We start from the raw sequence: 22,689 nt of genomic DNA, 5'->3' as shown, positions 1-22,689 counted from the left end.
ACCTCCATGTTGGGGATTCCTGGTATCTTTTAAGATGCGAAAGAGAGAGTGGTGTGCTGAAAGCAACAGGGAGCTACTGCATTTACCTTTTTCAAGAAAAACTGCAATGGAGACAAAGAGGAAGGCAGAAAATAGGAAAGTTCGGAGAAAGCTGGGTTTACAATGAAAGACCTACCTCTGGGCAGAACACTATGAATGAATGAATGAATGAATGAATTTATCAAATGCTGATGGTGATTATGTTTAATCCACTAATCAATGGATTTACGAATTGTGGAGATAATGCCAAATACTGGCTCAGGTCCAGTAAATTTTTTTCAGCAGGTCTATTCCTTGTCTCTGCTTCCTCATTGCCTATTACTCCATTATGCCCTGGCCCCAGCCAATTTAGATAAGATAGGATGAATAGACAGATGGATGGATGGATGGATGGATAGGTGGGTGGATGGATGGATAAGAGAAAGACAGACAGACAGACACAGAACAGATAGACAGATAAATAGAAAAGTAGTCAGGTAGGCTGATATAAAGATATTACATTATATATATATATATATATATATATATAGGTCATGTATGAAGCGAGGCAAAATTACCGTATTTTCTTGAATACCCCGCTTCCCTTTGAATGAGCCTCACACCCAGCTTTTAAAAGGAGAGGGAGAAATTCAGAAATAAAACTTTCAATAAATATATTCACAATAAATTAAAAACAACTAAACCAAATAGAGTTCAGTTAACAATTTTAAATAAATTTTATCCTGGAACAGTATGCATTTCAAACCCATCCTATGCACACATGTCTTGCTTAGTCGACAATTTACAGGATATTCTGGAATATTAATAGCATACGTCAGTAAATTAACTACCTTTATGTTATATGATACTACATGGTTTGTTATAATAAATACCTGGGGCCTATTCCACAAAGGTATGGTGTTGTACATTACAAGTAAATTCTCCAGTAAGTAGTAAAAATACTAGAGTTTCTGTTGCACAAAGACTTTTCGAGAATAGTACTTTACCACTTCCATACTTACAAATTACCAGTGAAGTTTCATGATTATGTCCACAAAAGTACTAGTATTTGTAACTTACTAGTGAAATGACACGTATTCTCTACCCATGAAAGGAGACTAATATATACATGTACTAATGTGATTTAAATATATTCATATCATAATATTAAGATAAATTTTGATAAATATGCATTATAGAATATATTTTCTTGCTTCCACTTCCTCCAAAAGAAACAATTTCATCTCCTTTGACATTATTGAAATAATTTTGCAGTGTTTGTAATTTCGTAACAATTAAGTTTGGGGGTAAAGATCGTTATTAGCAGCATCTATTGTCTAATATGGGAAACTGTTAAGAAAAATATGCAGGGAACGCAGAAGAATATGAAGTAATTTTTTCATTATTAAAGAAGTAAACTGAAATAAATAACATTGTAGGTTATGAAATTCATAGAATCTACGAATTTTTGCTGTATAACCTACCTTAGAATACATTACAATTAAAGAGACAAACATAACTTAATTCAATAAATGAAATACGAAGATAACCAGCTGCTTCATGTTATGACGTATTAAACTCATTGCTATGACGTCATTAGTAGTGATTTATTGGTAATGTACAACACACTTTACCGCAATTCTTTCATAGAACAGAAAGATACAACTCCATACTTTACAACTTCTTTCATCAGTAATTTGTAATGTACAACATCATACCTGTGTGGAATACGCTCCATCTATCACTATTAATTTCTTCTTTCTGCGCTGTTTTTGTCATCACCATCATCATCTCTTCATTCTCACTTCTCCATAAACAATCATCTTCTGTTCCGTCCAGCTGATTAATGTCACACTTTTTGAAGCCATTTTCAACAAGAGGGAGTGATATGCATACCCATGAATCACGAATCCATTGAAAATATAAGATGCACAAACTATACACTCATAACATTTGAACTTGATTCTGACACGTACTGCCAATCAAAATACCATTTAACAATATTTAGGGAAGATAACAACATGCACTACCACCTTAGAAATTGCGCAGGAGAAAAATAGGGCAAAATTGCCAAATTCATTTCAAATAAACCACGCACCCATATTTTTTACTTGTATTCATTCTTTCATAGTGTTCTGCCCAAGTACAGGTCTTTCATTACAAACCCAGCATTCTCCAGTTTTTCCTATTTTCTGTCTTACTCTTAGTCTCCGTATATGATCCATATATCTTAATGTCGTCTATCATCTGATATCTTATTCCGCTCCAAACTCTTCTCCCATTCACCATCCCTTTCAGTGCATCCTTCAGAAGGCAGTTCCTTTTCAACTAGTGACCCAGCCATTTCCTATTTCGGAAAAAAAAAAGTGCGCGGAGTATTCGAGAAAATACGGTATAAGATAACAATATGGCTTACCCATGAGCTCTGCGAATCCCCCAACTGGAACTCTGCATGTACCTGTGACGAATTGCAGGAGCCGAGCTCTCTTCTCACTGTCCATTGAACGAACAAACTGAAACATTCAACACATGTTATAATTTCAATAGATGAGCCTGGTTGTTTTGCTGCTTCACACATTAGACAACTGGTTAGTCATTCCCCTTCTATGGGATTGGTTATAAGTTTTGCCTAAGAAACCAACATAAAAGCAAACCCATATAAATACACCTGGCACACAATGTTGCAAAAAATTATTTTTCGTTTCTAATATTAAAAATTTGTATATGGTTCAGAGAACGTCCTCACAAATTCACATGCAGATAGGCCCCTTCATTCAGCTATTTCGGCTGACATAAAAAACCTTGATGGAGTTATCATGAGCTTATCCACATTCTATGGTGATGAATTCATAAATAATGATTATGTTAGTGTCTAGTTTCCATTACATAATACTGTGGAAGGATGAGGACTACCTACATTTAGAAAAACAAGCAAACCACAGCATCAATGATGGCCCTTATGCCAACATGTAGGAGGGGGGGGGGGAGAAGAAGAAGAAGAAGAAGAAGAAGAAGAAGAAGAAGAAGAAGAAGAAGAAGAAGAAGAAGAAGAAGAAGAAGAAGAAAAAATGAGAGATATAAAAAGAAAATGTATCTGGGAGTACATCCAGGGGAAAATTTCGAGTCATGTATTTATGCAGATCATACTGATCTTGAAAAGATTCCCATTCAGTTTAGCAGATTTCCAACATGGACATTAATATTTTTCTTACTGAGAGTTTGGAAAACGCAGAACTTGATAGTGTTGATAGTTTGCACACCTGATTTATTATTATTATTATTATTATTATTATTATTATTATTATTATTATTATTATTATATTTGTATTTAATTGCAGATCTGGTTAAGTGGAAGAGAAAATCTCAAGGCCTTAACTCTGCCAGGTAAAATAAAATAAATTATTATTGTTATTATTATTATTATTATTATTATTATTATTATTATTATTATTATTACTATTATTATTATTCTAGAGAAGAATAAATAAGTATATAATTATAGTAATTATATAAGTTAATATTAGAAGATTCAATATTCCGAAATTAAAGGACGAGGAAACTAAGCAACATTATCAGGTCGAAATTTCAAATAGGTTTGCCATATTAGCAAGTTCCGACGAAGTTGAGAAAGAGTTAGATGTTAATAGTGTGTGGGAAAATATCCGAGATAATATCAAAATTGCAGCTGAACATAGCATAGATTGTTATGAAACTAAGTAAAAGAAACCGTGGTTTGTGAAGATTGTTGCATGGTAGTAGAAAGAAGGTAACAGACAAAATTGAAATTCTTACAGGATCCAGTTGAGTCGAACAGAGATAATTATTTCAATAAAAGACGGGAAACAAATCGTACACTTAGGAATAAAAAGAGAGATTACTTGAAGGAAAAAGTGAATGAGGTAGAAAGAAATAGTAAAAATAAAAATATTAGAGATTTATATAAGGGCATAAAGGAATTTAAGAACGGATATCAGGCAAAGGTAAACGTGTTCAAGGATGAGAATGGTGACTTGCTTGCAGACTCTCATTCAATTCTGAACAGATGGAAAAACTATTTTTGGAAACTACTAAATATACATAGGCCAAATAGAAATGATCATGACGAAATTGAAATACAAACTGCTGAGGCATTTATACCCAAACCCACACTTTCTGAAGTCGAAATTGCGATAGAAGATCTGAAAAATTATAAGTCTCCAGGTATCGATCAAATTCCAGCAGAATTAATACAAGAGGGTGGAAGAGCATTATCTAACGAAATTTATAAGCTTTTACTTGCTATTTGGGAAAAGGAAATTGTACTACAACAATGGAAGGAGTCCATAATTGTACCTATCTTTAAGAAGGGGGACAAGACTAACTGCAATAATTTTCGAGGAATATCACTTTTGTTGACGTCGTACAAAATTTTGTCCAATATTCTTTTGAGAAGATTAACTCCATATGTAGATGAAATTATTGGAGATCATCAGTGTGGTTTTAGGCGTAATAGATCAACTATTGATCAGATATTTTGTATTCGACAGATAATGGAGAAAAAATGAGAGTATAAGAGTACAGTGCATCAGTTATTCAAAGATTTCAAAAAGACATATGACTTGGTTAAGAGAGAAGTTTTATATGATATTCTTATTGAATTTGGTATTCCCAAGAAGCTAGTTCTATTAATTAAAATGTGTCTCAGTGAAACGTACAGCAGAGTCCATATAGGTCAGTTTCTGTCAGATGCATTTCCAATTCACTGTGGGCTAAAGCAAGGAGATGCACTATCACCTTTACTTTTTAACTTTGCTCTAAAGTATGCCATTAGGAAAGTCCAGGATAACAGAGAGGTTTGGAATTGAACGAGTTACATCAGCTGGTTGTCTATGCGGATGAATTGAATATGTTTGGAGAAAATCCACAAATGATTAGGGAAAACGCGGAAATTCTATTTGAAGCAAGTAAAGAGATAGGTTTGGAAGTAAATCCCGAAAAGACAAGGTATATGATTATGTCTCGTGACGAGAATATTGTACGAAATGGAAATATAAAAATTGAAAATTTATCTTTTGAAGAGGTGGAAAAATTCAAATACCTGGGAGCAACAGTAATAAATATAAATGATACTCGGGAGGAAATCAAACACAGAATAAATATAGGAAATGCCTGTTATTATTCGGTTGAGAAGCTTTTATCATCCAGTCTGCTGTCAAAAAATCTGAAAGTTAGAATTTATAAAACAGTTATATCACCGGTTGTTCTTTATGGTTGTGAAACTTGGACTCTCACTTTGAGAGAGGAACATAGGTTAAGGGTGTTTGAGAATAAGGTGCTTAGGAAAATATTTGGGGCTAAGAGGGATGAAGTTAGAGGAGAATGGAGAAAGTTACACAACACAGAACTGCACCCATTGTATTCTTCACCTGACATAATTAGAAACATTAAATCCAGACATTTGAGATGGGCAGGACATGTAGCACGTATGGGCGAATCCAGAAATGCATATAGAGTGTTAGTTGGGAGGTGGAGGGAAAAAGACGTTTGGGGAGGCCGAGACGTAGATGGGAGAATATTAAAATGTATTTGAGGGAGGTGGGATACGATGATAGAGACTGGATTAATCTTGCTCAGGATAGGGACCAATGGCGGGCTTATGTGAGGGCAGCAATGAACCTCCAGGTTCCTTAAAAGCCAGTAAGTAAGTAATTATAGCATATGTGGATGTATAAAAGGCATTTGACAGAGTGAATTGGAACAAACTGGACATCCTGAAGAAAATGAGTGTGGATTGGAAAGACAGGAGGCTGTTGAGTAACCTATATATGAAACAATGAGTCAAAGTCAGGATAGGAAAAGAAATGTTTGAAGGAAGTGAAATAGGGTGAGGAGTACGACAAGGATGCCCTTTATCATCTACCCTGTTCAACATCTACTTGGAGGATTTCGTGAAGAACTGTTTTCAGAACATGGGAGGGGTAAAAATAGGATGAAGAAGAATAAAACGCATAAATGGCGTTGTTAGCAGAATGGCATGAAGATTAAATGCAAACAAGACGAAGACCATGTTGTCGCAAGAAAAATAAAGAAAGTAAACTTGCGAATTCAAAATGAGGCAGCAGAGCAAATGAACAGCTTCAAATACTTGGGATGTACTATAAGCAGTAACGAGCTGCAGCCAGGAAGTCAAAAGGAGGATAGCAATGGCAAAGGAAGCTCTTAACAGAAAAAGGAGCATCTTCTGCGGACCTCTGGAAGGAAGAAACTAGTGAAGTGCTTTGTGTGGAGTGTATGGTGCAGAAACGTGGACATTACGACGAAATGAAGAGAAATGAATAGAAGTATTTGAAATGTCGATATGGAGTGTGTGAAGTGGACAGACAAAATAAGAAATGAAGTTGTGTTGGAAAGAGTGGGTGAAGAAAGAATTATGCTTAAACTGATCAGAAACAGAAAAAGGAATTGGTTGGATCAATGGCTGAGAAGAAACTGCCTACTGAAGGATGTAGTGGAAGGAATGGTGAACAGGAGAAGTGTTTGGGGCAGAAAAAGATATCAGATGACAGACGACATTAAGATATGTGGATCATATGCGGAGACTAAGAGGAAGGCAGAAAATAGGAAAGATTGGAGAATGCTGGCTTTGCAGTGGAAAACCTGCCCATGAGCAGAACACTTATTTATTATTATTATTATTATTATTATTATTATTATTATTATTATTATTATTATTATTGTAAATTTTATTAGTTACAACAATGTAATTTATTCGTCACAACAATAATTCCTTTCTACAATTCACCTTAAACGCTCTCGTCAACAATTGGATTTTCACTTAACACAGTATTCGTTATAGCACTCCACCGACGACAATGACAATTTACTTGGACTATTACGTACAACAATGAACTGTTAATCTTAACTAATATTTACAAAGCACTATTTACAAATCAGAACTACCAGTTCTCAGTTCACAGTTCTTCTATCTCAGTCACTCGAGTTCACGGTATCTCGAACCACAGACCTTCAGAGACAGTTCACTGTACTCGAACTCGGGTCCCTCCAACTGCGGTCCACTGCACTCGAACTCAGGTCCCTCCAACTGCGGTCCACTGCACTCGAACTCAGGCCTTCGGATGCTGACGCAGATGCGGACGCACACTCGAGTCGAACTCCGGTTGGCTTGGCTTGCTTGCTCTGGCTTACTCACTGACTGAATAACTGAAAACTCAGAAACTGAAACTGAAACTCTAGTTCGCTGGCGCCTGCTCTTTTATAGCAAAATCATAGTTGCGAGAACCTTCTACAGTTGTGTAGAGGCCGAGAAAGCGGCGCATTTCTGGAAGGGCCGGGAAGGTCCGTTCCCCCTTCCCTCCGTAAGCAGCTGCGCGCGCGGACTCGTCGCGTGACGTAATACACCCTCTCCCCTTTCTCCGCCGCGCGCCGTCCCAAAGTGCTCCGCGCGATCTTCTCTCCACCGCGCGACGTCACTCAATGTTCCGTGGAGCTTGTGCGATCTGCTTTCATGCGGGACGCTGGTCGTGAGTTCGATTCTCACGTCGCTGTCACATTGCTCCCTCCTTAGGACTGCTCGTCTCGGGCAGTCCCTTGGTAGGCTGCTAGTCGGTCCAACGTTTGGGGTCCTCCGGCTGCTCCCTCCTTATGGTGGTGCCACCCCATCCTTGACTTGGCTGGGCAATACTCGTACTGCGTGGGCGCCATCTTGCTTTTCCACTTGGCCCTCCAAGGAGAGCTCGCTGGCCACGGGTTGGTCCTCGGCGTCCATCAGGAACACTTCATCCCGACCAAGACGGAGTATACGGCGCCGGACGTCCACCGTCGCATCGAGTAACCGCATGGCGTCGAGTCCCAGGACGACGTCCTCGGTGATGTTGGCGACGAACACCCACATCTCCAGTTTCCTCTTCCCCAAGGTCAGGTCCAGGAAGACCTCTCTCTGGATGGGCAAGCTCTCGCCTGAAGCAGTCCGTAGCTCGTATTGGCGCAGCGGCGTCCTCCCAGGTAGGCCCCGCACGACCTCTGGTCTGGCGATAGTGAGCATCGCCCCGGTGTCCACCAGTACTCTGCATGGACGGCCTCTTATCCGTCCTTCAGCAATCAGCCCATCGTCGCACCTTCTGTCGACCGGTTTCAGGACGAGCCGAGGGGACGGTGATGATGGCGCCGACGTGCTCCTCCTAGCATCGGCCCCCTCTCTCTCCTGACTGTTGCCAGGTCGGTCGCAACTCCTCCGCAGGTGCCCAGGTTCACCGCAGGACCAGCAGGTGGGCACCCGTCGTCTCCGTTGCTCAGGCGACTGTTGGCGCTCCTCGACGTCGGCCACCTCTCTCTCCTGCCTGTGACCGGATCGGTCACAGTCCCTTCTCAGGTGTCCCGGTCTGCCGCAGGACCAGCAGGTGGGCGCCCGTCGTCTCCGCCGCTCCGTTGACTGCTGGCGCTCCTCGACGTCGGCCACCTCTCTCTCCTGCCTGTGGCCGGATTGGTCACAGTCCCTTCTCAAGTGTCCCGGTTTGCCACAGGACCAGCAGGTGGGCGCCCGTCGTTTCCGCCGCTCCGTTGACTGCTGGCGCTCCTCGACGTCGGCCACCTCTCTCTCCTGCCTGTGGCCGGATTGGTCACAGTCCCTTCTCAAGTGTCCCGGTTTGCCACAGGACCAGCAGGTGGGCGCCCGTCGTCTCCGCCGCTCCGTTGACTGCCGCTCGGGTGGCTTCGGTTGGCGCCCCCCAGCATCCGTCGCCGTGACGCTCCTGATCCAGTGCGGTGTTGAGACTCCCGCCGCCGACTTGGCCGCCTCCATCCTGAGGGCCGCCGCCAGAGCTGCGTTGATGGTACGATGCTCTGCCAGGAGTAGCTGTTGTCTTATTTCGGGGTCTCGAACTCCGCTGCCGAAGGTGTAGGCCGCCTCTCCAGCGATGAAGTCATTAGGTAGGCCCCTGAGGGCCTTATGAGCCAGTTGTTCCACCGCCATCGCGAATTCTTGCAGGGACTCGCCTGACTGTTGGACCCTCGTTTTTAGTTGGGTCCTAAATGCTGCAGCAAGTTGATGGTCACCATAACGTCCCTCCAAGGCCGCCATTATCTCAGCGGCTGTCCCATCTTCTGGAACGCTGTGAAGAATCTCCAACGCCTGTCCCTGAAGCGCGGCCAGCAGCTGAGTAGTTTTCTCTGCTGGCGTCCACCCATTGTGCTCTGCGATGGCCTCGAACTGGCGACGGAATATCGCCCAAGACGTCGTACCGTCGAACTTCGGCGTCTTGACGTTGTGATGTCTGGCTGAAGCCGATGGTTCCGCAGGGGCACTATATGGAGTCCTCAACTCTGTGGCCGCTTCTCGCATGGCACGTCGAACCTCCTCGGCAACTATCTGTTTATGTTCTCTGGCCTGGCGATCCACCAACGCGAGGATGTGCTTGTTTTCTTCAGCATGTTTTTCCATCACCTCACTCGTCTTGTCCAGCAATTCGCTCGTCTGCTCTTGACGGCGCTCGAGATCGCGGATTTTGCCGTCGAAATGGTCTACCTCCTGTCTCAATTCGGTTACTGTCTCGTTTATAGTTGTAAAATTCTTGTTTAGGTTGTCAAGGTCGGCTTTGAGTTCGTCTTTCACGATGGCGACAATTCCATCTACGTGGGCTGAAACGCTTTCAATTTGCGTAGTGACGTCATCTTTCACTCCGCTTATGTCACTTTTCATCTCCGTTTTCACTTCACTTATGTCGCCTTTCACTTCACTTATGTCGCCTTTCACTTCACTTATGTCCTTTTTCAGTTCCGCGATGGCTTGCAGGATCAGCTGTAGGTTCTCCATTGTCGATAATGTCCCGGTTCTGACACCAGTGTGAATTTTATTGGTAACAACAATGTAATTTATTCGTCACAACAATAATTCCTTTCTACAATTCACCTTAAACGCTCTCGTCAACAATTGGATTTTCACTTAACACAGTATTCGTTATAGCACTCCACCGACGACAATGACAATTTACTTGGACTATTACGTACAACAATGAACTGTTAATCTTAACTAATATTTACAAAGCACTATTTACAAATCAGAACTACCAGTTCTCAGTTCACAGTTCTTCTATCTCAGTCACTCGAGTTCACGGTATCTCGAACCACAGACCTTCAGAGACAGTTCACTGTACTCGAACTCGGGTCCCTCCAACTGCGGTCCACTGCACTCGAACTCAGGTCCCTCCAACTGCGGTCCACTGCACTCGAACTCAGGCCTTCGGATGCTGACGCAGATGCGGACGCACACTCGAGTCGAACTCCGGTTGGCTTGGCTTGCTTGCTCTGGCTTACTCACTGACTGAATAACTGAAAACTCAGAAACTGAAACTGAAACTCTAGTTCGCTGGCGCCTGCTCTTTTATAGCAAAATCATAGTTGCGAGAACCTTCTACAGTTGTGTAGAGGCCGAGAAAGCGGCGCATTTCTGGAAGGGCCGGGAAGGTCCGTTCCCCCTTCCCTCCGTAAGCAGCTGCGCGCGCGGACTCGTCGCGTGACGTAATACACCCTCTCCCCTTTCTCCGCCGCGCGCCGTCCCAAAGTGCTCCGCGCGATCTTCTCTCCACCGCGCGACGTCACTCAATGTTCCGTGGAGCTTGTGCGATCTGCTTTCATGCGGGACGCTGGTCGTGAGTTCGATTCTCACGTCGCTGTCACATTATTATTATTATTATTATTAATGTATTTGAATTTAAATGTAGACCTGGTTGAGTGGAAGAGAAGGCCTCAATGCCTTAACTCTGCCAGGTAAAATAAAATAAGTTATTATTATTTTGAAATGTGTCATATGTCAACACAGTGATTGAAAACATTTCACGTAACTGCAGTAAGATACCGCGGAGTGGTTGAAACAGTATGTAGTTTGTTAAATCTTCCTTCTGGCAAGCATAAGCTAAAAGTGTAATGAAGCAAAAAATGAAAGGGAACCCTAATGTTTCATAACAACAGAAACCTATAGTTGTGTGCAAGCAACACAGAAGATGGGGAAAATATACAGGTGTAAAGTGCACTAACAAAAAATTAAGGAAAGGAACAACAAATGTAAGGGTTTGAAAATGATCACAATCTTCAGCAAGAGCTTCTTCAATAGGATAATGGCAGTAATAAGAGTAATGTGCCTCCTCTCCCCCCCCCCCCCAAATAAAAATGACAGGGGATTCACAAAATCCCGATGATTGCAATAAAAAATCTTTGTTTCTTTCTGTCATGGTGATATGATTTTTTTTATTGTTTAATATTTCTCACTGCATTTGATTTTTGGTAATAATACTAGCTGCCTATTAGACAATCCTAGTCACTTATTCACTTACAAGTATGCACAGATTATGTAACGCTTGAGATAGCAGCCAGATTGGAAATTTACCTATAATGATTTATCAGCACCAATAAACATTAAAACAAAGTCTAAATCAGTTACATGAACACAAGTACAATAGTAAATGGCCTGCTGATATACACCCAAAGATGCTACACACGTGATATGATCACAGATGTTAAAGCATGTATAAATAAACTTGGAAGAAAACAGTTTTCACGTCAAAAGAATGTTACAAAGGTGACACATACTTTCTCATTACTTTATATACTTCAGTGTTTCGTTCCAATTCAGATTACCTTTCATAGTTCATTTTCTTAAAATATTCAAAAGACAACCATAAATAAAATCATTTAATATGCACATGAAAAGATGTACTTTCACTTCACACATGCACATATGCAATCTCGAAATTAAGACATTTAATTGCACAAATTAAGTAGACATGTAATTACAAATAAAAACAGTTGTATGTATGTTGTGGACTTCTCTAATACTTTTATATTTACGAAAATTGGAGGTAAAAGTATATTAGAGGTTCGTTACAACAATCCAAACAAATACCTCTCTTCTAAACTTTTACGACGTTCTTTCACTGAAGTATAATGAATATTTTTAAAACATAACTACAAGGGACTCTTCATGTCTTTCATACATAATCACAACTAGACTGTAAAATAATTCGCAACGAAAAGTGTAACTAATTCTATATATAATAATTAATTTCTTTCAGCCAAATGTTTTTCCGTACATACTAAGTGACTCAGTTCATTTGTCAGTTTATTCTACATACCAATAATACAAAAATTCACAAAGAAAATCATGTGATGATTGCAGAAGTTAAGCATTATTGTGTGTTTTTATATCAAACAAAGATCCATTAATTATTTACTAAATAACGTGAGCACTACCAGATAAATTCGACTTGTAGATATTGAATATGGAAAGTACCTGACTGAGAGTTTTGTAGAAATTGGTGTACATAGATGGGCAGAAGGCATGACCCAAATCAATATTTCGGCAACAGGAATACTGGAAAGGTATAGGTACTTCCACGAAAAAGTCGAAATCGATTTTCTATTTGCAGCATACCGGAAAAGTATACTTTCACGAGAAATTCGAAATTGATTTTCTTTTTCAAGCATGACAATACTTTGATGAGGAAGTAATAGGGGGAAGGGATGTCTCACCTGCCAGAACCATGCCACCTGCTTGCTGTTGCGAGTGTAGTGGCGGTAGATGGAGTTACGTTGCCAGTCGTCCACATCTATCTCCTGCATTCCACACAGCATCAACTCCAATTCACGCTCGTCAAAGTACTTGAGCCACTCCAAAGGAACAACTTCGTTAAAGCCATCAAGAAATGCTTTGGTCTGATCCTCGATACCCCGTGTCATCCTCCACTCTGTCATCAGTCTGTAATATAAATACATTTACAAACACATAATAAAAGAGGATGATGATGATGATGATGATGATGATGATGATGATGATGATACACAGCAGGAACAGGTTCTGATGATAAATAAAGCCATAGAAGCATGCTCAAACTCAAACCATATAACTTAACTATGTTGAATACAGTGAAACCCCGATCCATAATTTTTTAGGGGAACAGGGAATAAAAATGATAAATACGGGAAAATGATAATACCAGGAAACCATAAAAATTACAGTATTTAGGCGTATAATAGACGCAACAGAGTTATGAATGTATCTAACGGTTTCCTAGATGACTTATTGGGAATATCCAAATAATCGATGCATTTAATTTTAACAATATATGAACAACTGAGTGGTTAGTGATTACATTGAATGCACCTTTATTAGAACATTATGTACACTATTTATTGCAGAAAAAATCTGCAATTGGCTTTCATTTCGTGCACATTTTATGCCTGAATTCTATAGTGAATTTCTGATAAGAATGATACTGAAGTAAACAGAACTCACACACCATTGTACCAAATCATGTTTGCAATAAGGATGACCTATGCACTAGAATTTAGTTCGCTATTCCTTACGAGATGTTGATTGTTACTAATAATTTAGATAGAAATTAAATATGTGAAAATCATAAACCTAGATTCGTGATACGTTCAGAATGCAGATATGTGTTACAACAAATCCATTCCCATAAAATTAATACTACTGTTTAAAGTAGGTGGGCTTCCATTAGCCTATACTGTTGCATTACATGCAACCACAAATTAGGCCTATATTATATCGCATGAAAATAATGCCGAAACTTGTCTACTTCTTTAGTAACCCTAAAAAGATACTTCTCCTGTACGTGTATAAGGATATAAACATGTACTGAACATAAAAAAAATATACAGAAACACTTGTCACTGTGGAGATCAGCATTGTGTTGTAGCACAGCTGACTCTTGAACAAGTTGAAGCATTAAGACGACAAATCTCGTTAGGTAAGATGACTGTGTATTACATTCCATAATAATACTGTATCAAGTGTTTATACACCTCCACATCGTTCTTGTGTGGAAAAATATGATTAATCAATAAGTTACTATAAAACTGCATTTCTTTTCAGAATCTAATACTTGTCTTCATAGCACAGATCACACACGTACTGTAGTAACTAATTTCCGCATTAACAGACTATACCAAACGCACGTGGAGAGTTTGTGTGCCACACTAAGATGACGAATCACGTCATGTATTATGGTGGTGTAATACATTTTACATTTCTCTGTGAAGTTTGACACAGTCTCTAGATCGCAATCTTCTGCATCCTCTTGCTTCAAAGATAATAATGGAGAGCAAGAAGTCTGCCCTTTCAAATAAAAGAAAACTATCCATACAGGAAAATATGGTGTCGGGACAGTGATTTCTCAATGATCGTTGCAGTAAAACGATAGTTCGAAGAGCAATGGAACTGGGGAAAAAATAACGTTATTTATATGGGACTATTTCCCAGACCAAAAAAAGTGGACGAAAAAGGTGGGAAAACGATAATGGGAACGATGCATCGAGATTTCACTGTAGTACATTTCTTCAAATATTTTTCTGCAATGTATATTAGTGCACAATCCTAGGATCTGATAAAAGTGCACAAAGGATGAAATAGAACACAAATGTGTGAAATACCTCATGTACTCTTCCTTGTTCTCCTCAGCTACTCGAATCTTGTCACCACCTTCTTTCAGTTCGTGATGGATAACTTGACCAAGAATTTCAAAATCTACACTGAAGTACAATTCAAGGCCGCATTCATCTATATTATTGTCTTTGATCCAAACCAAGGAATTGTAGAATTCAGGATCAATCGACTCGATATCCTTCATAGTGAGCTTCTTGTTAAGCATTCTCTTATAGAAGGGCATTGTGAACCCTGAGTAGATAAACCGGCCATGATACAGAGCCTGTAAGAAAAAGAAACACATAACTTGGTAAATCGTTCTCACATATGAAGTCATACTTACTGTATTCTCAGTTATACCAGAATAAAATCGAGATCAAGCCTTCCACTAGAAAAAAATTCGCGTATTTTACATACCCAAATTTTTCATTGGCCAAAAAGAGTAAAAAAATTCACAAATTACGCGAGCAAATATGGTAGGACCTACTTGATCTTTATAAAGTGCACAGTCTTGTTAGAAAATTGAGAGACTAGAATTATAAAAGACAAAAAGAGTAGAAAGTGACATGTTTTGAATTAGGAAATATTAAATGATAAAACCTTCATGCAGTACGTTTTTAAATACAGCTATTTTAATTTTATTTTAACCCTCACATTACAAATGGGGTCCAGAATGGACCCCAGTACTACGGTTTTTTTAAATATTATTGAAATTTTGAACCCCTATCTTTTGTTATTTTTTCTATGCCTTAATTGCATTAAGATAAATATGTATTGAAAATAATTCTCTCTTCCCACTTTCAGAAATACTATTAAAAAATGTGGAACAAAATGGACTCCATACCGTAATAACTGTGACGAAGTTAGTATTCACAAAAATTGACTTTATACAGCTGCGGAACACATTGTTGATAGATCCCAAGCTGTTTATTGCCCTTTACAGTTATATTGGCGGCAATTTTCCCTCTTGACGTCGATGTCGTCGACAAAATGGCAAGAGAGTACACAGTGTGGAGAAATGCGTCGGTGGCCCTTCAGGCTCTTTTTCAACATGGTGGACATAAATTGCATAAATGCACTCACACTTTGGCTCTTGAAGCATCCAGATTGGAAGACTAAGGTGTCACACCTGTGGAGTAACGGTTAGCACGTCTGATAGCGAAACGAGGTGGCCTGGATTCGAATACTGGTTGGGGAAAATTACCTGGTTGAGGTTTTTTCCAGGGTTTTCCCTCAACCCAATATGAGAAAATTCTGGGTAACTATCAGTGCCGGACTATTTTCACAGGCATTATCATCTTCATTTCATTCAGATGCTAAATAGCCTGAGATGTTGATACAGCGTCGTAAAATAATCCACTAAAAGAAAAAAAAAAGACTAAGATGCTGCATTGTCGATGGAATTTCTTGTTAGAACTTGGAGATCAAATGGTGCAACCATGTGTTATAGAAAGGGCTTCGAATTACAGCCTCAAGAAGCCAATTCGAGTAGCAATGGAAACTATTGGCATGAAATGTTATCACATGTGTCACAGAATACCAAACAAGAAGACAGAATTTAGGTGTGGAAAATGTCAACTGCAGGCATGCAAAAGTCATTCCATAAAGAGATTGTAATCCAATGCGCTAAGTGCAATGAAGACTAGAACTGATATGAAATGTCAAAGTTGCTAGCACTGAAAAATGTTCTATTGCTCATAACGGGCCCAAAATTGATAATGTTTAATATAAATAAGCACAGAGTCTAAAATGGACTCCATACAGTATAAGTTGTGAATAATTTTGTTCAGTAATGCGAAGGTTTAGGCTAGGGCTCCACTAGCTGTATTTGACAGCTGCTGTGAGCTGCAGTCTACTGCCTGAAAATGGAATACACGCAAAACAAGTGTAGGTGGCTATATGGGCAGTATTTCACTGCGCCTAACAGAATTTCGGCGGCAGTACCAAGGTCTACTGCCAGGGGAATAGAACATGTTCCATTTTCGTGCCGTTATCTGTCGCCGAAGTCTGGCTCCACCGGCCGTGGTAGTCCTCCTGTTTCCAATTATCCATGAGGCGAAGCATCCCTTATGTATGAGCATTATTACTTGGTATGCTCACTTACTTACTTACAAATGCCTTTTAAGGAACCCGCAGGTTCATTGCCGCCCTCACATAAGTCCACCATCGGTCCCTATCCTGTGCAAGATTAATCCAGTCTCTATCATCATATCCCACCTCCCTCAAATACATTTTAATATTATCCTCCCATCTACGTCTCGGCCTCCACAAAGGTATTTTTCCTTCCGGTCTCCCAACTAACACTCTATATGCATTTCTAGATTCGCCCATACGTGCTATGTGCCCTGCCCATCTCAAACGTCTGGATTTAATGTTCCTAATTATGTCAGGTGAAGAATACAATGCGTGCAGTTCTGCGTTGTGTAACTTTCTCCGTTCTCCTGTAATTTCATCCCTCTTAGCCCCAAATATTTTCCTAAGAACCTTATTATCAAACACCCTTAATCTCCGTTCTTCTCTCAAAGTGAGAGTCGAAGATTCACAACCATACAGAACAATTTACTTCGTATGCCTAGAACAAAATTCCGACATCCGGTAGAACTAAACAAATTTAGCTGGATATTCCCTAAGTCTGTGATGCATTGCAGCAAACATGCCTTCGTGTTTTTCTGATGTATCCACCATTTTCTTTGATGCAATCTTCGACGACAGCGAACCAATAGCAAACATACAATCACCTTGAGAAATACTTGTAGTGTGCTCATTTTCAGTGCAATTTTTGCTTGATCTTGTAGTACACAAAGAACATCACAACGCTGTTTTCAGCTGAACAACAGGAGTGGAGCCGGGCCAGAGCACAGTGGAGCAGTGAACTACAGCTTTCACATGTAGAAAATTTACAGCAAGTGGAGCCACCTTCTTGCAGTAAAAATCTAGGCAGTAGAATGCAGCTCACAGCAGCCGTCAAATACAGCTAGTGGAGCCCTAGCCTAAATGTAATAACAATTGAAGCGTCGGCTGGAACAACGTTGTAAGTTACAAAATTTTCATTCGGCGTGTTTCCATGTGTATGTCATGTTACCTTGCTATATTCCTTGGCTTGCAACTGTCCATCAATGCAATACATGAGATTTGTCCACCCAAAAGTTTGCTACCCTGGAACAACGTTGTATGTGTACACATATTTTTCAGCTCCTGTAAATTTTACCAAATGTTAACTTATAACGTTGTTCCAGCCGAAGCTTCAATTAATGGTAATGATAATTGATTGTTTAAGAGATTCTTTTCCAATTATCTCACAGGCTGCAAGGCAGAAACTGACAGCACAGCAGCAGAGAGTGAAGTAGTGCTTAGGAGCAAGGAAGGAGCAGACTGACACCTGGAAAGTTTATCTTTTAACTGATAATGTAACTAAATACTGTAAAAGCATAACAATATACTTCCATACCATTGCTATGAACCTTCCAATGAACTTGAAATACAATAAATGATCTGGATTAACGTAGGAGGCCGGGTTGATTTGTAGACTGTAGTTGTTCTTGTTGGCATATTCAAAAAGGCAGTACATTGGATTGAGCACTTCGTGGGACAGGAGAAAGAACCATTCCCTGAAATGAGAAAAAAGAAACCACATTTACTTGGTGAACAACAATACTCTTGAAAATTCAGCGAAGCAGTCAATATAGCACAACATACTAGGGCATTCAGTAAGTAATGGCAACAATAATGTAAATCAGTGCTTCTATCAGTGATCACTGAAATCTTGTACTACGTAATACAACAGCGACTGTTTCATAAATTTGCAATTTTGAAAGTCTCGAAGTAGCCATATTTTGTAAATGCAGTGGCTGTTTCTAATTTGTAGTAAACAATACAGCCCTAAAGATACGAACAAAAGTGCTTCATAAAAATCCAAGTTGCAAGAGAAAAACATACAACTCAGTGCTTTATGCCACTGCAAGAAGCCTACGGGAGAGAAGTCCTACCATACTGAACTACTGCAAGTTGGGTGGTAGCGAGGCATTCGAGGCAGATGGAATCCGCCATCTTCCAAGAATTTGGCAATGTATTGTTGACACGACAGGAGACTATATTTTAAGTATGTAATGTCGAAAGTAACCTAAATAAATTCAGTCTGAAACAGTAAAACTATGTTGCCATTACTTTTCGAATATATATATATATAAATATCGTGCTGGCATATGGTTTCAAGAACAAGACTGCTAACATCAAACCAGCTAAGAAAAAAGCGAAACAATTGAAATGTGATTTTTAAGGTAAAGCAGAACTGGATATATGGCCCAGCAATTACAATGTCAGAACTTCACACACTCTTTTCCGACGTCGAAATAAAGTTTCATATCTTGATAATTAACTATTTGTATTTGGTACTGCTGTTCAGCAAAGGCTATTTCATTCACTACTTTTCTCACACTTCATTAAGAGAGCTATTTCTCTGAAGAGAAAAGATCCATGAGTGGGCGAAGGCTCCAGTGCCGTGTTCATTTTCTTCATGAGACAGAATGTGCCCCTGAATGTAAACACAGACAGCATTGTTGACATTAAGGAAAGGAACAATACCTCTCTTTCTCTAAAGGGCCCCATACATGTAGAGACTTACTTGAAACCAAAATCCACAGAGAAATCCCCCCTGTATGGAAGAAAGTATTAAGAGTTAAGTCTCCAGATTTCTGTGGCTGCTTGAATTTTTCCGACTGTATTGCTCTCCAAGTTAAGCATGAGAAAAAGTAAGCATAAAAACAAACTATACTGACAGAATGTGATCGAGATTTCATCACTGTTTCATTTTAAGCTGTTCTCTGTAGCGAAATTTTGGCAAGCTATGAAAGTATAGATTTGAGAAACTATTCTCACGCATTTCTATGAATGCAGAACCATTTATAGTGAGACAGGATTTCTCATGGGGAATTATTGATATCAAAGATTCTTACGACTTCTTTGTGAACTATAAGTCTAGGAGGTAAGTCTGAACGTGTATGGACAATCATCCAATTCAAACATACCTCACTGAGGTAATAATGGAAGCTGACTAGAGAAAATATTAGCAAGTGCAACGTAACACAACATGTAAGTGTGAGTGGGCCATTACAGTGTAGTTTACCTAGGTTGCCTAAATTCTATGCAATTATATAAATCTGTACATTTAATCCTGTGCCAATATCACCACTTATTTCAATTATACAGCTGACACAAATGTAGTACCTGCTCACTACAATCATCAAGAAATTCAATCTGAGTACTGCATTTCGGTAACAAAGCAGAAATAATCACAATTAACAACTTGTCACACATACAGTGGACTTCGATTATTGTCGTTAATTTGTTCCATAAAATTGTAATGGTTATCAAAATGATAACTGAATAATTTGAACCCATATTACAGTGACAATTTCTTTCGAAAATAAAATTAGCCACATATAAACATCTATCTCTTAGGTTATATCTTCGATGAAAACTATATATTACGGGAAATATCATCGTTTAATACTACTATTGCTGAAGTGAAATCTCGCCTGGAATGGATCACCGGGTGAGTAATAACGAGCTACCCCTTTTATAGGAGACCTTTGCCCTTCATGGGACATAATGGCTAAATTAATTAATTCATTCATTCATTGCTTTACTTTAGTAATAATAAAGAAAATACCTTTCTTATATAGAGGATTTCACGTTAAGAAAAAAGTATTGAGTATAAGGGGCTATTCTATCAAATGACCAATTGTCATAGAAATGCCTACCTACCACATAGCTCGTACAATGTATTAAGCAAGGCCCATAAAACCAATGCTTTTTTCTTAATGTGGAATCCTTTTATAGAAATGTAAAAAGAAAGTTTGATAAATTCTTTAAAATTCCATAAACAATGGATCACCCATCTCTATGGTAAATGCTTAATTTCCGTCAAATTATCATGAATTTTTACTGTTTTAACTGTTCCATACACTGATAAAGTTGCCAAGTTTTTATAGGCCTACTTCATTACTTTTTAACTTCACTCTAGAATATGCCATTAGGAAAGTTCAGGATAACACAGAGGGTTTGGAATTGAACGGGTTACATCAGCTTCTTGTCTATGCAGATGACGTGAATATGTTAGGAGAAAATCCACAAACGATAAGGGAAAACGCGGAAATTCTACTTGAAGCAAGTAAAGAGATAGGGTTGGAAGTAAATCCCGAAAAGACTAAGTATATGATTATGTCTCGTGATCAGAATATTGTACGAAATGGAACTATAAAAGTTGGAGATTTATCCTTCGAAGAGGTGGAAAAATTCAAATATCTTGGAGCAACAGTAACAAATGTAAATGACACTCGGGAGGAAATTAAACGCAGAATAAATATGGGAAATGCCTGTTATTATTCGGTTGAGAAGCTTTTGTCATCTGGTCTGCTGTCAAAAAATCTGAAAGTTGGAATTTATAAAACAGTTATATTACCAGTTCTTCTGTATGGCTGTGAAACTTGGACTCTCACTTTGAGAGAGGAACAGAGATTGAGGGTTTTTGAGAATAAGGTTCTTAGGAAAATATTTGGGGCTAAGAGGGATGAAGTTACAGGAGAATGGAGAAAGTTACACAACGCAGAGCTGCATGCATTGTATCTTTCACCTGACATAATTAGGAACATTAAATCCAGACGTTTGAGATGGGCTGGGCATGTAGCACGTATGGGCGAATCCAGAAATACATATAGAGTGTTAGTTGGGAGGCCAGAGGGGAAAAGACCTTTGGGAAGGCCGAGACGTAGATGGGAAGATAATATTAAAATGGATTTGAGGGAGGTGGGATATGATGGTAGGGACTGGATTAATCTTGCTTAGGATAGGGACCAATGGCGGGCTTATGTGAGGGTGGCGATGAACCTCCGGGTTCCTTAGAAGCCAGTAAGTAAGTACTTCATCACTGCTGACTAAGTGTTCTAATCAATGTGCTCAGAATTTTGTACATGTATACAGATTGTGTGCACAAGGGTCATTCCACAGTAAATCATGTTACATTCAAACACATTTATGAACTTCTTAGATACACTAAAACAAAAAATAAAGAAAATGTTTTTGGTTTATTTATTGCATTTAGGAACTTTCTTCATGGCAGTAACCAGTAATCGGGAATATAATTAATTACTTCATCAATAGATCACAAATAATTAATTATATTCCTGATTACTGGTTAGTGCCAGGGGCGGCTTTAGAGGGAGTGCCATTGTGCCATGGCACTAACAGAACACAAGCGAGAAAAGGAGAATTCATATTTTCTGCGCAAAACCAGAGAGAAATAAGTTATGCTTATACTTGCAAACTCTACTGCCAATATTATTGTTGCTACCAACCACATTGTAACCAGTGTTTGCTGCTGGCTTTTTGAAATGCTTGTTTAACTGTATACAACCCCATTTACTGTCCTAATCTCTTACTGCTCGCACTTTGTCTGTCCTCCCGCTTTGTCGGAACAAGTTTCTTAGACAGAAGGCTGCAAAAATTAGATAAAATCCCTTTTCCGGTTTCTAAAAATACTTTGTTTAAGAATGCTTTTATTTCAGTGTATTTTTACTAAGTATAGTACGAAACCGTGATGTGTTATTGTGCTATGTAATCCTGTAAAGAAATTAATTCTGTTATCGCTTTCAACATTAACATATTATGAAAACTAACTTCGTGTTAAACAATTAAACGGTATTTAAATATTCATCAAGAACAGCACAGATCTGGCAAATTCAACTTGGATATTTATTTAGAAAAGCAACTGGTTGTGAAGATGAGATGTGAAGAATCCGTTCTTCTGTTTCCCGTATGTTGTGTTCCGAGGTGAACATAACTGATCAGAAATGGGTGTTAGTACACTTAGGCCTAGGGGATAAAATAAAACACACATAAAAATTATATGTTCGTATGAATAATGTCTTCAGTTTGCTTATGCTGTGTAAAGCGAATACTGAAAATTAGTTACACTTACACTACAGATTCGCGATTGCAAAACACACTCAGCAAGTTGAGGAAAACAGAAACAGTATCTATGTCCTAAATTTAATAATGAATTGTATATGATTTTATGCTCGACCATGCCGAAATGTAGTAATTATACACCTAGTAGCAGTCCTTTAATGCATGTCATTAAAGTACACCTACTCATTAAAGTACAGGTATTTTCAGCCAATGACAACTCAGCTTACAGGTGTTCAGCCAATGACAAGTCAGCTTTGTACCATTATAAAACCGCA

At 39.1% G+C, this 22,689-nt stretch overlaps 1 protein-coding gene across 2 annotated transcripts in view; it reads right to left on the bottom strand.

Moving 5' to 3' along the window:
* Positions 1 to 22,689, bottom strand: part of Su(dx) (Suppressor of deltex) — a 118,079-nt gene that overhangs the window by 2,746 nt on the left and 92,644 nt on the right. For both annotated transcript variants that reach the window (XM_069841502.1, XM_069841501.1), the window contains exons 11-14: positions 17,898 to 18,057; positions 14,458 to 14,732; positions 12,538 to 12,763; positions 2,435 to 2,531 (exon numbers count right to left, since the gene is read on the bottom strand). In XM_069841502.1, coding sequence (XP_069697603.1) covers positions 2,435 to 2,531; positions 12,538 to 12,763; positions 14,458 to 14,732; positions 17,898 to 18,057 — 758 coding nt within the window. The remainder of the gene's footprint in view (positions 1 to 2,434; positions 2,532 to 12,537; positions 12,764 to 14,457; positions 14,733 to 17,897; positions 18,058 to 22,689) is intronic.

Source organism: Periplaneta americana, chromosome 12 (genome assembly GCF_040183065.1).
Source record: "Periplaneta americana isolate PAMFEO1 chromosome 12, P.americana_PAMFEO1_priV1, whole genome shotgun sequence".
NCBI lineage: Eukaryota > Metazoa > Arthropoda > Insecta > Blattodea > Blattidae > Periplaneta > Periplaneta americana.
Note: the sequence above shows the minus strand (reverse complement) of the source record. Positions and strands in the feature narration are given on the sequence as shown.